General features: G+C 41.7%; 1 protein-coding gene across 1 annotated transcript in view; it reads left to right on the top strand.

Annotated features, from left to right (window-relative positions):
• The window catches only part of zfhx3 (zinc finger homeobox 3), a 208,056-nt gene extending 193,471 nt beyond the window's left edge, over nt 1-14,585 (top strand). The window contains 4 exon segments of the mRNA XM_034570513.1: nt 1,391-1,514; nt 1,984-2,178; nt 2,181-7,568; nt 7,871-14,585. Of these exon segments, the coding sequence (XP_034426404.1) occupies nt 1,391-1,514; nt 1,984-2,178; nt 2,181-7,568; nt 7,871-9,690 (7,527 nt within the window). The 3' untranslated portion in view covers nt 9,691-14,585.
• The last annotated feature ends 488 nt before the right edge of the window (nt 14,586-15,073 follow it).

Below are 15,073 nucleotides of genomic sequence, written 5' to 3'. Positions count from 1 at the left end.
CACATTCCCTCACTCCTACCTCTCTCACCCTGTCTCGTTTTTCCGTCTGTATAAGATAGGGGTAATGAAAATAATTGCACTTCATTAATTCGGAGTCTGGCTGGATGATTTTGAACTGTGTTTGCCAATTAGGCTGTCCAAATTAAAAGTGACCTTGGGAGTCTCTGTTCCCTCCTCTAATCGTCAAATGGAGCAGTTGTCTGGAAACAGTCCACTTTGTAATGTAAATCATTGTTTTTTTTTGTGACTTTCCATGCTGATTGCATCAATTTTCCTCGTATTATTTTTGAAGAGATAGAGGTAACAAATAAGGAGATAGATGGATGCTTACTGGGCAACATTGTCTCTGTAGTTTGTGATGGACAGTGTTCTTCTTAACCTTGAAAACCCTGTTGCTTGGGGATGATGCTGCTCCATTTGGATCTGGCCTGTTGGCTCTATGACGCGCCACAGTACATTCAGCTGTGTTCTCGCTGGGTCTATTAGAGGAATAATTAGAGAGCATATGGTGCATATGGTAGATTAAAGCATCAGACATACAGATCTGATAATGCAAAATTACTTTTAAAAATGAGTCTCATCAGGGACTTTACAGTGACAATGAAAGTGTCTTAGCCCACAGGACCACCAGGCTATATTCTTTGATATCTTTTTCTCCTTTGTCTCCCTCTATATTTAAAATCACTTAAATAAGTAATACGTATTTAAGCCACGAGTGAAAGGGGAAGTGTCCTTAAAGTGTCAATATTGAGTTAAATTAAGGTTCAGCAGCAAAACATAGGAAAAAAGGTTTGGGGGTTGTATGGTGGTGAGTTGTAAATTAAAGTTAATTGAAGGTTGAGGGGAAAAAGTCAGGGTCTCATCTTTCAAACGCACCCAGTTTCAGCTGATGACTAATGTAGAATAGGGATCTAATAATGATGATGTTGATGAGTCCTCAGGTTTTAGGGATAAAAGGAGGATATGAGAGGACGGAATAGGAAGAGGCACGAATAAACTGAGGTTGCAGCCGTTCACACGTGACTGCCTTTAAATTTTTTTAGAAAATGATGAATTAGGGTACTTCCTATGTACTTTTTCAATCAATACTTCATCTTTGAATATGAATTAGAAAAGTGAAAGGATTTAAATATATTTTAAATGTATGCATATTTTTAGCAATGAAATTGTTGTTTAGTTTCTGAATTGGAAATATATCACTGAAAAATCTTTAAAATTGTACTTGCACCATTACAGTATTATTGATCCGTCTAACCGACTTCTTGGTACATACTTTGTGTAGCCCCCTGTTTGGGTCTGCAGTTTCCCTTGAAGGTTTTAAACTAAAATATAACATTGTCTCTTAGCGAGATAATTAACACCAGGATTCCTTTGTGCTTTGTTTTTCCAGGTGACAGCAACTGAAGTACTGCCAGCAAGCATGTTCATACCTGTACCGAGTCCAGACAGAGAGTCCCAGAGCACCCCTCATGCCACAGCCAATTCTAACTCTGAAGATGCAAAGAAGCAAGCTGGTTAGTATCTGATGTGCTTTAACATTTAGGGTGAACTTTCTTTCTTAAAAAGGTCAATCAACTACAGTAGTTTGGGGGTTTTGGTGTGTAATGTGCATTTTGTCACTCTAGGGAACCATGGCTGACTTTATAATAAATCATATTGAACTAATTTGACAATTTTCTAACTGTGTATGAAGTCAGTAATTGTAATTACATAGAATGGAAATGAAGAGTCTTTATTCGGGTTCACAAAACAATTGTTTCAACTAAATTTTTTTACTTTTTATGCCAATACCTTCACTTACAACAAGAAAATGTGAACGATAATTGGTGTTCACTCTCTGCATAATTTGTCTTTGCTTTTCCGAGAGCACTTCCATGATGTGTACTTTGATCACATTTTGTAGGCACTAATGTGGAAAAAAACATGCTTTGCATATGTAGGTACCTAATGAATTGCTCTAATCTTCGGCTTACCTATTCACAGATGCATCAGATGCTGATCCAGAGAAGGGTGTGTCATTCCCAACAGAAATAGCTGAAGCTCGCAAGTCACCTCTGGAAGATCAACAGTCAGAGAGAGATGATGCCACAGGATTCCTGTGCTGGAAGAAAGGCTGTAATCAAGTGTTCAAGTCCTCCAACTCCCTCCAGTTGCACTTCAATGAAGCTCACAACAAAAGGCTCAGTTGCTGTTTTCTGATCGCCATGTCTACAAGTACCGCTGTAACCAATGCAGTCTGGCCTTCAAGACTGTAGAGAAACTACAGCTCCACTCACAGTATCATGTGATCAGGGCAGCCACCATGTGCTGCCTTTGCCAGCGAAGCTTCAGAACACTACAGGCCTTGAAGAAACATTTGGAAACCAGCCACCTGGAGCTGAGTGAAGCAGATATCCAGCAGCTTTATGGGGGCCTACTGATGAATGGTGACATTATGGTAATGAGTGACCCATCCCTTGGAGAGGAGCATGTAACTCTGGGAGAAGACGACAAAGAGGGAGATGAAAGTGACACAGAAGAGAAGCAAAGCCCAACAGGCAGTGACTCTGGCTCACTGCAAGAAGATAATGGATCTGAACCTAAACGTGCTTTACCATTCAGAAAGGGCCCCAACTTTACTATGGAGAAGTTCTTGGATCCATCTCGTCCTTTCAAGTGCACTGTATGCAAAGAGTCTTTTACACAGAAGAACATTCTTCTGGTTCACTACAATTCTGTCTCCCACCTTCACAAGGTGAAGAGGGCTCTACAGGAGTCCACTAGTGGTCAACCTGAGCCTACCAGCAGTCCTGACAACAAGCCATTCAAATGCAGCACTTGTAACGTGGCATACAGCCAGAGTTCAACTCTGGAGATTCACATGCGCTCTGTTCTACACCAAACTAAAGCTAGGGCAGCCAAACTTGAAGCAGCAGGAGGGATCCCTAGCTCTGCGAGTACTCCTGGATTAAGTGGAGGAGGGTCCAGTATCAGCACTTCAACATCTAGTCCAATCCCAGCAACTAACTCAACTACTAGCTCAACCAACCACAGTTCCTCTGGGTCTCAAACAACTCAGAGTATTCTCGGAGGAAACCATATGAGCCACTGCATTGAAACCCTGGGGAATTCAGCAGTGAGCTGCCACTCCTCTCCATCTGAGAACCATGAGGTGAAAAAGAATAAATTTACAGACATGCTGTCAGCAAGGGGGCAACAACAACAACAACAGCAGCAGCAGCAGCAGCAGCAGCAGCAGCAGCAGCAGCAACAGCAGCAACAACAACAACAACAACAACAACAACAGCTTCAGCAGCAGCAACAGCAATTGGCTCAGGCTCAAGCCCAAGCCCAAGTTCAGCTTCAGCAAGAACTCCAACAGCAGGCTGCTATTTTACAATCACAGCTATTCAACCCAGCCCTTCTGCAGCACTTCCCAATGACAACTGATGCACTTCTCCCCCTGCAACAACAGCAATTGTTATTCCCTTTCTACATCCCCGGTGCAGAATTTCAGCTGAACCCAGAAATCAACCTCAGTAACTCAGCACTTGGCCTAGCAGGATCCTCCACCGCCTCACTGCTGGAAGATCTAAAAAATTCAGCTCAGCAGGCCCAGCAGAATTGCTTGCAGCAGCAATTGATGCACCACCATCTTCAGCAGCAACATCAACAACAGCAGCAGCAACAGCAGCAGTCTCACGCACATGCTCAGAATCAGATGGCATTGCTTCAGCAAAGTGCATCTCTCCTTCAACAGGTTGAAAGAAAGCAGAAACCTTCCTCCTCTCAGAATGAGAAAGAGAGGGAAATACAAAGAGAGAAGGATTCACATGAAAAAAATGACGAATATGGAAACAAAGATTCTGCAGACAGCAAGCTAAGAGAAAAGAAAGATCTTCAGCATATTTCAATTAACATAAACCATGATACTGGATTGCCTCCGCCAAGGATTGCTTCAGATGCTCGAGGAAATGCAACCAAAGCCCTGCTGGAAAATTTTGGGTTTGAGTTAGTAATTCAATACAATGAAAACAAACAGAAAGCTCAGAAAAAAACAGCTGGACCTACAGGATCAAGTGGTCCAGGTGGGATAACAAGAGTGGTGGACCCCATTGAGGGATTAGAGAAACTGGAATGTGAAGCCTGTGGCAAGCTGTTTTCAAACATACTGATTCTAAAGAGTCACCAGGAGCATATCCATCAGGCTTTCTTTCCATTTCGATCCCTAGAGAGATTTGCCAAGGAATATAGAGAGCATTATGATAAACTCTATCCACTGAGACCCCCTACACCAGAGGCAGCTCCAGCTCCTCCACCGCCTCCTCCACCTCCCCCTCCACCCCAAAGAGCTCCCACACCAAATATCCCTGTCTCTGCTGCCTCACTTACACCTCCAACTGTACTTCCCCAACAGCCACAAATGTCAATGGCACAAATCTCCATGCCAATGGATTTGCCCCTCTTCTCACCACTCATGATGCAATCTATGTCTCTGCAGTCTTTGCCCACTCAGTTGACTTCCCAGTTACAGTCAGTTGAGCCAAGCCTGGCCTCAGAACTGGCCCAGCTATATCAACAACAGCTTACACCAGCCATGCTACAGCAGCAGCAGCAGAACAAGAGGCCACGGACGCGCATCACAGATGACCAGCTTAGGGTCCTGCGACAGTACTTTGATATCAACAATTCACCAAATGAGGACCAAATCAAAGAGATGGCAGACAAGTCGGGGCTGCCACAAAAAGTCATTAAGCACTGGTTCAGAAACACCCTTTTTAAAGAACGACAGCGCAACAAAGACTCACCATACAATTTCAATAATCCACCAACAACAACTCTAGAAGATACAAAAATTGACTCTAAACCTCCTTCACCTGAACCTCAGAAACAAGAATTTTATGGAAGTAAGAGATCATCCAGGACAAGGTTTACTGACTACCAGCTAAGAGTGCTACAAGACTTCTTTGATGCCAATGCTTATCCTAAAGATGATGAATTTGAACAGCTCTCCAACCTTCTGGGCCTCCCCACTCGTGTTATTGTTGTCTGGTTCCAAAATGCTCGCCAGAAGGCCAGGAAGAACTATGAAAACCAAGGGGAGGGGAGTAAAGAGGGTGAGAGACGAGAATTGTCAAATGACCGCTATATCCGCACCACAAATCTGAACTACCAGTGCAAGAAATGCAGTCTGGTTTTCCAGCGGATTTTTGATCTAATAAAACACCAAAAGAAGCTGTGTTACAAAGATGAAGATGAGGATGGACAGTATGACAGCCAAAACGAGGATTCATTGGATCTTTCCAATGAATGTTATACTCCCTCTGGGTCTTCCTGTCACACTCCAATGCCCTCTTCTTCAAGTCTTTGCCCACTTCCACCCTCCACTTCAGCATTCTCACACCTGTCATCTTCTGAGAAAGAGGAAGCATCACCAGCATCCACCTCAAACCTATATGACGAGAAACCCAAGCAATTACCAGACATTTCTGATGATCCTCGAGAAAATATAATCTCTATTAAGCAGGAAATTGTGCATCAACCCCAGTCCGAGGCTCAACAGCATAGACCTCAGAGAGAAGAGAAGATTCAAACGATTTCCAAGTCCATCAAACATTCATCTCCTTCCTACTCTCAGCAACAACAGCAGTGTGGTCCCTCAGCCTCTCAGACAAGCCAAGCCTCATCACAAAGCTCTCACATGAGCCTCAATGCACACCTAACCTCTGCCACACAACAACTGGCACAACAAATGATCCCTTACCAGTGTGAGCAGTGCAAGATTGGCTTCCCTTCCTTTGAGCACTGGCAGGAACACCAGCAATTACACTTCCTTTCTGTGCAAAATCAATTCATCCACCCTCAATTCCTCGACCGTCCAATTGACATGCCTTTCATGCTTTTTGATCCCAGCAATCCTCTCCTGGCGAGTCAGCTACTCTCTGGGGCATTGCCACAGATCCCCAGCAGCTCTGCCACCTCTCCGTCCACCCCCACCTCCACCATGAACTCCCTGAAGAGGAAGTTAGAGGAGAAAGCTGGCACTAGTCCAGGAGAGAATGACAGCACAAACAGCGGAGAAGAGCCACAGAGAGACAAGCGGCTTAGAACTACCATCACACCTGAGCAGCTGGAGATCCTATATCAGAAGTATTTGTTAGATTCTAATCCTACACGTAAAATGCTTGACCACATTGCTCATGAAGTGGGATTAAAAAAGAGAGTAGTGCAAGTCTGGTTCCAAAATACCAGAGCAAGAGAGAGAAAAGGTCAGTTTAGAGCAGTAGGGCCAGCTCAAGCTCATCGCAGGTGCCCTTTTTGTCGAGCTCTTTTTAAAGCAAAAACTGCCCTGGAGGCACACATTCGCTCTCGTCACTGGCATGAAGCCAAACGTGCTGGATATAATTTAGCTCTCGCTGGTATGTTACCTGATCAGGAGGGTATGCAAATAAAAATTGATGCTCTAGAGACAGCAGTTTACTCACAACTTGTCTCTACAAACAGTGATGGACAAAGCTCCTCTATGTCACCAGTGAACAAAGGCATGGATTTGTCTCCCAGGGCTTTACTGAGCCCTTCATCTATTAAAGTTGAGGGAATGGAAGATTTTGAGAGTGCAACCATGTCTTCAGTGAATCTCAGCTATGATCCGAGCAAACTGGATAATGACGATTGTTCTTCTGTGAATACTGCCATCACAGACACAACCACAGGTGATGAGGCCAATGCTGATAATGACAGTGCTGATGCAAAGCACAGCCAGAATAGTGGTGATTACTTGTCTAAGTCTGGAGGCACAGTCCCACTCCTTGAAAATGATGACCAGATGTCCTCGGGGCTTGTAAGCCCTGCAACAAGCTATTATGCTAAGGACTATGAAAATGAACATATAATTGACCATAGTGAAACGTCCAGCATGGCTGACCCCTGCTCACCAAGTCCTGGAGCATCAGGCACCAGGAGCATCGACAGTGGAGATCGACCTGGACAAAAGCGCTTTCGAACACAGATGACCAACCTCCAGCTGAAATTGTTGAAATCCTGTTTCAACGACTACAGGACTCCTACTATGCTGGAATGTGAGGTACTTGGCAATGACATTGGACTTCCAAAGAGAGTGGTTCAGGTGTGGTTTCAAAATGCCCGTGCCAAGGAGAAAAAGGCAAAGCTCAACATGGCCAAGCACTTCGGAATAAATCACACATCCTATGAGGGGCCGAAGACTGAATGCACTTTGTGTGGTATCAAGTACAGTGCTCGCCTCTCTATTCGTGATCACATTTTCTCAGCGCAACACATCTCTAAGGTGAAGGATACCATTGGCAGCCAGATTGATAAGGAAAAAGAATACTTTGACCCAGCCACTGTCCGCCAACTTATGGCCCAGCAAGAGATGGATCGCATTAAGAAGGCCAATGAAGTTTTAGGACTGGCACAGCAGCAGGCTATGCAGCAGGGGATGTTTGATAACCCTGCAATGCAGGCTCTGAATCTCCAATCAGCCTATCCAAATCTGCAAGGCATCCCACCTGTCCTTCTGCCAGGAGTTGGCAGCCCCTCTCTTTCCAGCTTCAACTCATCTAATTCAGGTACATCATCATTTTGCATTCATTTACTGAAATACAGTTAAAATTTAAGATGTGATGTTGCAGATGTTTCGTTTCAACTGTAAAGTAACAATTTCAAACTATTATTAGCTATTAATTCAAGAAATATGCGGTAATCCCATGGTGTGAATAGTGTACTAGTGTAAAAAAGGAATAATGGTTGACATATACCACTAAGTACAGACTCTTAACAACAAACACACACGTTATATTTGAAGAATATTTTCAAAACAAAAACCTGAATTAATTCTTCCCCTTTTTTTCTGTTCCTGAAAAATTTCCAGCTTTAACTCCTCCAAAACCTTCAAACCTCCTGAATATGCCTGGTGCCAGTGTTCCCTCACCTAGCCTCCCTACATCCGGATTACCCAACAAGCCTCCCTCCTCATCATCTGTTGCCGCATCCAGCCCAGCCCAGCCCAACACATCTGCTTCGCACTCAAGTCCCACCACCACATCAAACTCCACTTCCTCAACCACCCAGTCCGGTTCCCGGCCGGAACCCCCACAAGAACGTAGTACTGAGAGGGTAAGGGAGAAGGAGAAGTCCAAGGAAAAGACAGAGAAGCCCTCAACCCCATCATCAACTGGAAGCACTCCTGCTCCATCCACTTCTGCTGCCAGCGCCAAGAAGGAGAAACCAGACACAGCTGTACCTGCCACCTCTATGCCCACACCTGGCATGGAGTATGTGGTAGATCCTGCCCAGCTTCAGGCTCTGCAGGCAGCTTTGGCATCCGATCCCACAGCTCTCCTCACAAACCAGTTCCTGCCCTACTTCATGCCTGGCTTTTCCCCATATTACTCTCCACAGATCCCTGGGGCTCTCCAAGGGGGCTACTTGCAACCGATGTATGGTATGGAAAGTCTATTCCCATACAACCCAGCATTGTCGCAAGCATTGATGGGCCTGTCTCCAGGGTCCCTGCTGCAGCATTACCAGCAATATCAGCAGAGCTTGCAGGAGGCACTACAGCAGCAGCAGCAGCAGCAGCAGCAGCAGCAGCAACAGCAGCAGCAGCAGCAGCAGCAGCAGCAGCAGCAACAGCAGCAGCAGCAGCAGCAGCAGAGGCAGCTTCAGCAGATCCAGAAACCCAAGTCGAGCCAAACTGCAGTTCCCTCTCAATCCTTGGGGGATCGTAAAGAATCTGCCAAAGATCCAGCTAAAACAGAGGCGCAAAAGGGCAACTCCCATAGTGAACCCCCCACTTCCTCCTCCTCATCCTCCTCTCGTAGTAAAGTATCCGCTGAGCAGAAAGAAATGGATGGCAAGGCTGGTAACCCCCATCTAGACCAGTTCATCGTCCCCAAGGTGCAGTATAAACTGGCATGCCGCAAATGTCAAGCAGTTTTCACCAAGGAAGAAGCGGCTATTACCCACCTTAAATCAAACTGTTTTTTCGGTCAGTCTGTGGCAAACCTGCAAGAGATGTTGCTGCGTGTCCCCGGTGGCGTAGGTACAGCGGCTGGAAGTCTCTATGACTGCCTGGCTTGTGACACTACGTTGGATGGGGAGAAAGCACTCAGTCAACACCTGGAATCGGCATTGCACAAACACAGAACAATCAAGCGATCAGCCAGAAATGCCAAAGAGCACGCTACTAGTTTATTACCTCACTCTTCAGCCTGCTTCCCCAATCCTAACACCGCATCTACCTCGCAGTCTGCCACTCATCCCATCAGCAGCCCTCCTCCCCCGCCAACAACATCAGCCACCATGCCATCCTCTGCTGTCTCCTCTTCCTTGTGCTCCTCCTCTACTACCCCACACAACACCACAGCTGCCGGCAAATCCTGGCCCCAGGCCCCTTTCTCCAGAGCTTTAGCTGGGAAGCCCAATGCCAGTCCCTCCTCTTCTTCCTCCTCTTTTCCTCCAGTGTCCTCACCTTCAACGGTTACCTCAAGTTCATTGAGCACCTCAGGAGTTCAGACCTCGATACCAACAGACGTCTTTACTGACGAGTCTGACTCTGACAGCAGTCAGAAGTCAGCAGACAGGCTGGGCATAACGGCGGAGGAGCCGCAGCAGCCTGGCTTTGTCAAAGACAGTAGTAGTTGTAGTAGTAATCTTGCTAGTGTAGGAACAGACTCCATCAGATTGTAAAAGAGCTTTCAGTGATGGACAATATTTAAAAAACACTAAAAAAGACAAAAAAAATCACAAATGGAAAAAACATAAAAAGCAGCAATGTTAAAAATACATTAAAAGTATACAAACCAATTTCAGAAAAAGATGTGTAAAGACTAACTGCAATTCCAAAGCTTGTAACCAAAAATTTTAATGTTAGTGGATTGTTTTCCCATATCAACATGCTGGTTTCCATTTTGTTTTTTTTTCTCTTGTCTCTCTTGTTTGTTTTTGTTTTACTCAACTGAAATACATGCATACTAATATATGAGAATAGAAAAGATCACTGCAGTTCTGTTTTGGGTAATGGTAGAGGAATGCTGTACTGAATGGCAATGGACTGCCTCAAAGTTGACAAATGGCCCAAGAACCCTTTTGAAGAAACACGAGTCAACAAGCTGTCCCTTTGTTTTGTAATAATTTCTACTTAATAGCACAGTCACAAAAAGCCAGTATGTACTGTATGGGAGAATAGTCTATCAGTTTTCTTGCTATTTAAGAATTCAGATACCAATGGCTTGCAAAACTAAAAGAATAATGTAATGTCTATTTTATTCTCAGGTCAACAGCTCACAGATGTTTTTCTGTTACAGAAATCCATGTTTTACACATTTTGTTTCCATCAGGAGATGAGCAATTTCTTTTCTTTTTTTCAGAACTTGATTTCGTAATAGAAAGCTTTAAGTTGCATTCAATTTCAATAAGGCATTGTTTCTGGGCATTCAAAAAAGGGTAAATGATTTGCTGACTTTAACATTAGAAATCCTTTTAAAAGGGGGGAAATAGCAATTCCATTATACCCAGACACGGAGAGCACTGCAGATACAATAATGGGCCATTAAAAGTTTTGATCAAAAAAAACAACCTTCTGTATTTATGATAGATATGAACATTTTTGGTGTTAAGTAGATTGTTGCATTGGAAATGAATTTAAACAGTATGGTAGGTTGAAAAAAAACTTTGTGTACATTTAGCTTTTGTATTGTCCAACTTTAAGACGCTTCATTTGATGTTGTCTTGGTCATTCCGATAGACTAGATTTATGGACAGGTAATTTATCTAAACTTTATTTCTGTCTTATTCTCAACTTCTTGGGAAAAATTCACCCAAAAATGCCCCTCCTGACAAGGAAGGATCCTCTTTAAGAATTATTTAAATTTTATGGTATGGTTGTTACTGTGCTAACCTAGATGAAAAAGATCCTGGGTGAAATATTGAAAGTTTTATTTTATTTAATTTTTGTGTTACCTTTGTGCACTTATCACTGTCTGACTTATATTTCTCACTCTACTTGTTCCTCTCTTCGCACTTATTTTTCTCTGCTCTCCTGTGTTTGTAGATATGTACACTACAAAGCAGGTCTTTTGTTCTTCATGTAGTGTGGTTACAGTCTTTATTTTCATCTTGACATTTTTGTTGTCATAAATGAAAACGAAAAAAGAATACTAATAATAATTCTCACGCTTTAAGACAAAAAGAAAATCCAAAGACTAAACACTTTCACCATTGGTGCATAAAGAAGAGGCTTCTTTATACTTGAGAATTTGTTGCTGTTTTTAGAGGAAAGAAAACAAAGTTTTAAAAGATAAAGGAGTACGCATCAGAGTTGCCGTTTTTGCTTCTTTGCAAGCAAACAGGTAGCTTTTTTACGTAAATACCAAAAACCAAAAAGGGCCCTTGTCCTTGCATTGTGGAGTAGCACCGTTACAGAGCCATTGCAGTTTGTAAGATAGAGGTTATTAATCTTTGTTTGACTTTTTGTCACATTCAAATGTCCATTTTTTTTAAAGAAAATGTATAAGGTCTGGTCTTCAAGGACATACGTTTTGCTGCTAATGTAGAATTTTGAAAGAAAAAAGAGTACCTAGATGCATGCTCATTTTGCTTTTGGCTAAGCTTTAACTAAACAAACAATAAACCAATTTCTTGCCTCTGCAACACCTTTTTTTTCCTTGTTGCAAAACGGAACTTTGAAGACTGTGAATATATGTTCCAAAGGACATTTTGCCGATTTTCTTTTTTGAACAGACCAATGTTTGAAGCCAATGATCTATAACGTTTGTAAAGACCAGTGCATTCCAAATATCACAATGGATTTTTCTTAAGCAAGGACTGATTTCATTTCATTTAATTGCTTTTAATTGTCACAATCTATTTTTTTTGCTCATTTTAAAGTGACTGTAAACTGTTGTGTAAATTTTTGCATCATTGGTTGCTGAACAAAGTGACCTCCAAATGTCATTTTGTGCTGGCATGGAACATTGCTGAAAATCCCTCCATCCAGTCAAGGTTGTTGCTCACTTGTTAAGCAAGTTATAGTGGTTACCAAAAAATGTATATAATACATCTGGTACTGATGTGTCTCATAGGTTTAGTGACATTTATGCCAGTCAACATAAAACTAGTCTCAGAGGGAAATGATGGCTGTTTTGCTGAGGTGTCGTTGCCCCTCTCCTGGGAAATCCACCAGTGACTTGTCCCATGGGTCTGCAGGGTGCCACTTCCACACATAGCTTACAGGTCTTTAAAGGGACATCTTCATTCCAAAGCATTATTTCTGGAAAAAGTAGGAGGTATTTTGGAGATGTCCCTTGTTTTCAAATACTTAGGATGCTTTCATGTCCAAAGAAGTCACCCACTTCATTTTGTTGCAATGGAAATGGATGTGCATACGTTCCCCCGCCCTCTCACTGACGATCTGCAGTTTTATTTTTTACACCAAAACCCAGACATATTTCAATTTGTGAAGAACTACCTTTGGCCACTATTGTATCACAGACAGCCACAATCTCAGAAGTGTGTTTAAGTGCTACGTCTTGCAGAGATTTGGTGTTAATACTACAGCATGCTAATTCTCTCCGAAGTCCAGTTCCCTGAAATACTGTTCATATGTATTTTTTATTTTGGAAAAATCTTAAGTTGTACAGTTTTTCCTCGTATGTTTGCTTTATTTTAATTTTCGAAAAATGTCAGACATGTACTGTTATTTTCGCATATGTATTTGTATTTTAGTTTCTGTATATTACTTTATCATAAATTAACACAAGCTTTAATTTGAATTGCTGAAATTAAGAAACAAAAACAAAAAAATATGACCTGGCCACTTTATGGTGTGATATTGTTCTTTATATTCATTGTCTCAATGATACTGTTTGCTCTCTTATTTCCAAAGTGTAATCTTTTGGGCTCTTTTGTGGAAGACAAATTTGAGGTCTCTACATTAGATTCAGCCAGCATGGACTGTGTGTGAGTTTGTATGTTTGTGTGTGCGTGTGTGTGTGTGTGTGTGTGTGTTTCATAAGAGCCAGCATCAATTCAATTTATTTTGTTTGCCTTTTATTTTTTGATATGTTACACACCAAAACAAACTGAACCACAAAGCTGGATTATGAATAACTGAAATTTAGAAAATCAAATTTTAAAGCTAACGATCAGAAACGAGATAATGATACCGAAGCACTGAGCAGTTTTTACTTTGATTGAATATATGAATGTGGCCAAAGCTTTATGCAGTTGAAACAAAAAGACAAAAAAAAAAACTACAAGTTGTGCCCCAGATAAGTGTATATTTTATTGTGGCACAAAATGTTACTGTGGATAATTGGATCCACTGACTTACATTGGGATACTTGATTTAAATGGACATTTACAAAGAGAGAGATAAAGACAAGGTTTTGCTGTAGAGGTCATCTTTTGCCCACTGTGAAAACGAGCGTGTACCTGTATACAGATATAGATATATTTAAAACAAGACATCAACTTTTTTCTTTTCTTTTTGAGATGAAGATGTAATGAAAAGAGGAAAAAAAGGACTCTGGGAAGCTTTGGAGATCTTGTTAGGAGGACGTGAGAGGCTGCGGGCACACCAAAACTGGGCATGGGAGCCAAAGGCAGGCTCAAAAACAGCTTTAAAACCACCTCCTTATTTGATTACTGACAACTCTGTAATGGGAATGGACTCTGGAACCAATGGACATGTGTGACACAGAGGAAACTCCTTAGATGAAACTGAACTTAAGTGGCTCCAGCTGCCTCTTCCCCCCCTTTCTGTCTGTCTCTTTCTTTCTTCAGCTCTGCCTCTGCTTCTGCTCTTTGATGGACGTTTTCCAAATTTCAGGACAGGATGGACAGAGAAGCTTGCTTCATTTCTCCCAGTTCATGTTGCTACCTGTTTCATTTCCTCGCGCTTGTCTCGGGTTGACAAGTAAAGCTCTCCAGTCAAACGGCGGCTCACCCCTCTCTCTGTCGATTACAATATCTAAAGAGAGAACAGAGAGAAGGAAAGGGTTCTCAAAGGTGTCATTCTTAAAGAGGCAGTTACACTAAAAAAGCGTATTAACCAAAATTAACAACCAAACTAACAACCAAACAACCATTTGCTCCAACTTGAAAGATGAACTGTTACTTGGAGCTCTCTGTTCCTTTTGTGACTTCTGGTGCCACAATGTTTTTTTAATGCTTTTATTTTTTCTTTTTGTTTCCTTGAATTACTCCTCCTTCGAGCCTCATAAGCATGGCTCTGTGGCTCCAGGCAGCCCATCCGAGGGTAGAAAAAAACAGCCTTGCAATGTACAAAAAAGAGCAAGTTAAACCAAAAATGTTGTTCTTGATGTCTTTTCTATACTGTAGTCTTGTTAGCTTTTTTGTTACTGTAATTATATGATGAAGATTTCCAAACTGTACCAAATTACATGGAAACTAACATACATACAACCACACGGAACTTCAGACTTTTAAAGAAACTTTTGTCACAAAACCTTGTTGTCCTAGTTAAGTTGATTGTAGATGGTAATTGAATATACTCCTTTGAAAATATTTCATCAAGTATGTTTCTTGCTCATTGTGATACATTAAAAAAGTATGAGCATAAATTGCACTGGTTTGGACTCATTTTTCTGTGTTGTGGGATCTGATCTCTTGCTGTCGATGGACTACTACTTGAAAGAAGTCGGAATTTAAAAATATATCATTCAAAAATAGAGAGGTATAGTATATATTTTCATGTTCATTTTTATACTGAATCACAGCAGTTAAATTAAATATTTAGTTATTAACATAATATGTGCTGTTTGTAGTAATATATTTTTGATAAGTTTAACTTTAATAATGGGGGGAAATCTTTATGTTTACTTACTTATGTTCTTTTCAAGAAAATCACGAGAAAACAACACCATGCAACAAGAACAAAAAAGACTGAACAATGTATATTACAGTCAAACAATTAAAATTGTTAAATATATACTTAATGTAACAAATTCTGCTACTAATCTACATTTTTTTAAGAACACATACAAATTTAACAATGTTAGCTAACTGATACTTGCAAGTAAGGCCAAGGCTTCATATCATAGCATTCTGT

Source organism: Hippoglossus hippoglossus, chromosome 3 (genome assembly GCF_009819705.1).
Source record: "Hippoglossus hippoglossus isolate fHipHip1 chromosome 3, fHipHip1.pri, whole genome shotgun sequence".
Lineage (NCBI taxonomy): Eukaryota > Metazoa > Chordata > Actinopteri > Pleuronectiformes > Pleuronectidae > Hippoglossus > Hippoglossus hippoglossus.
Note: the sequence above shows the minus strand (reverse complement) of the source record. Positions and strands in the feature narration are given on the sequence as shown.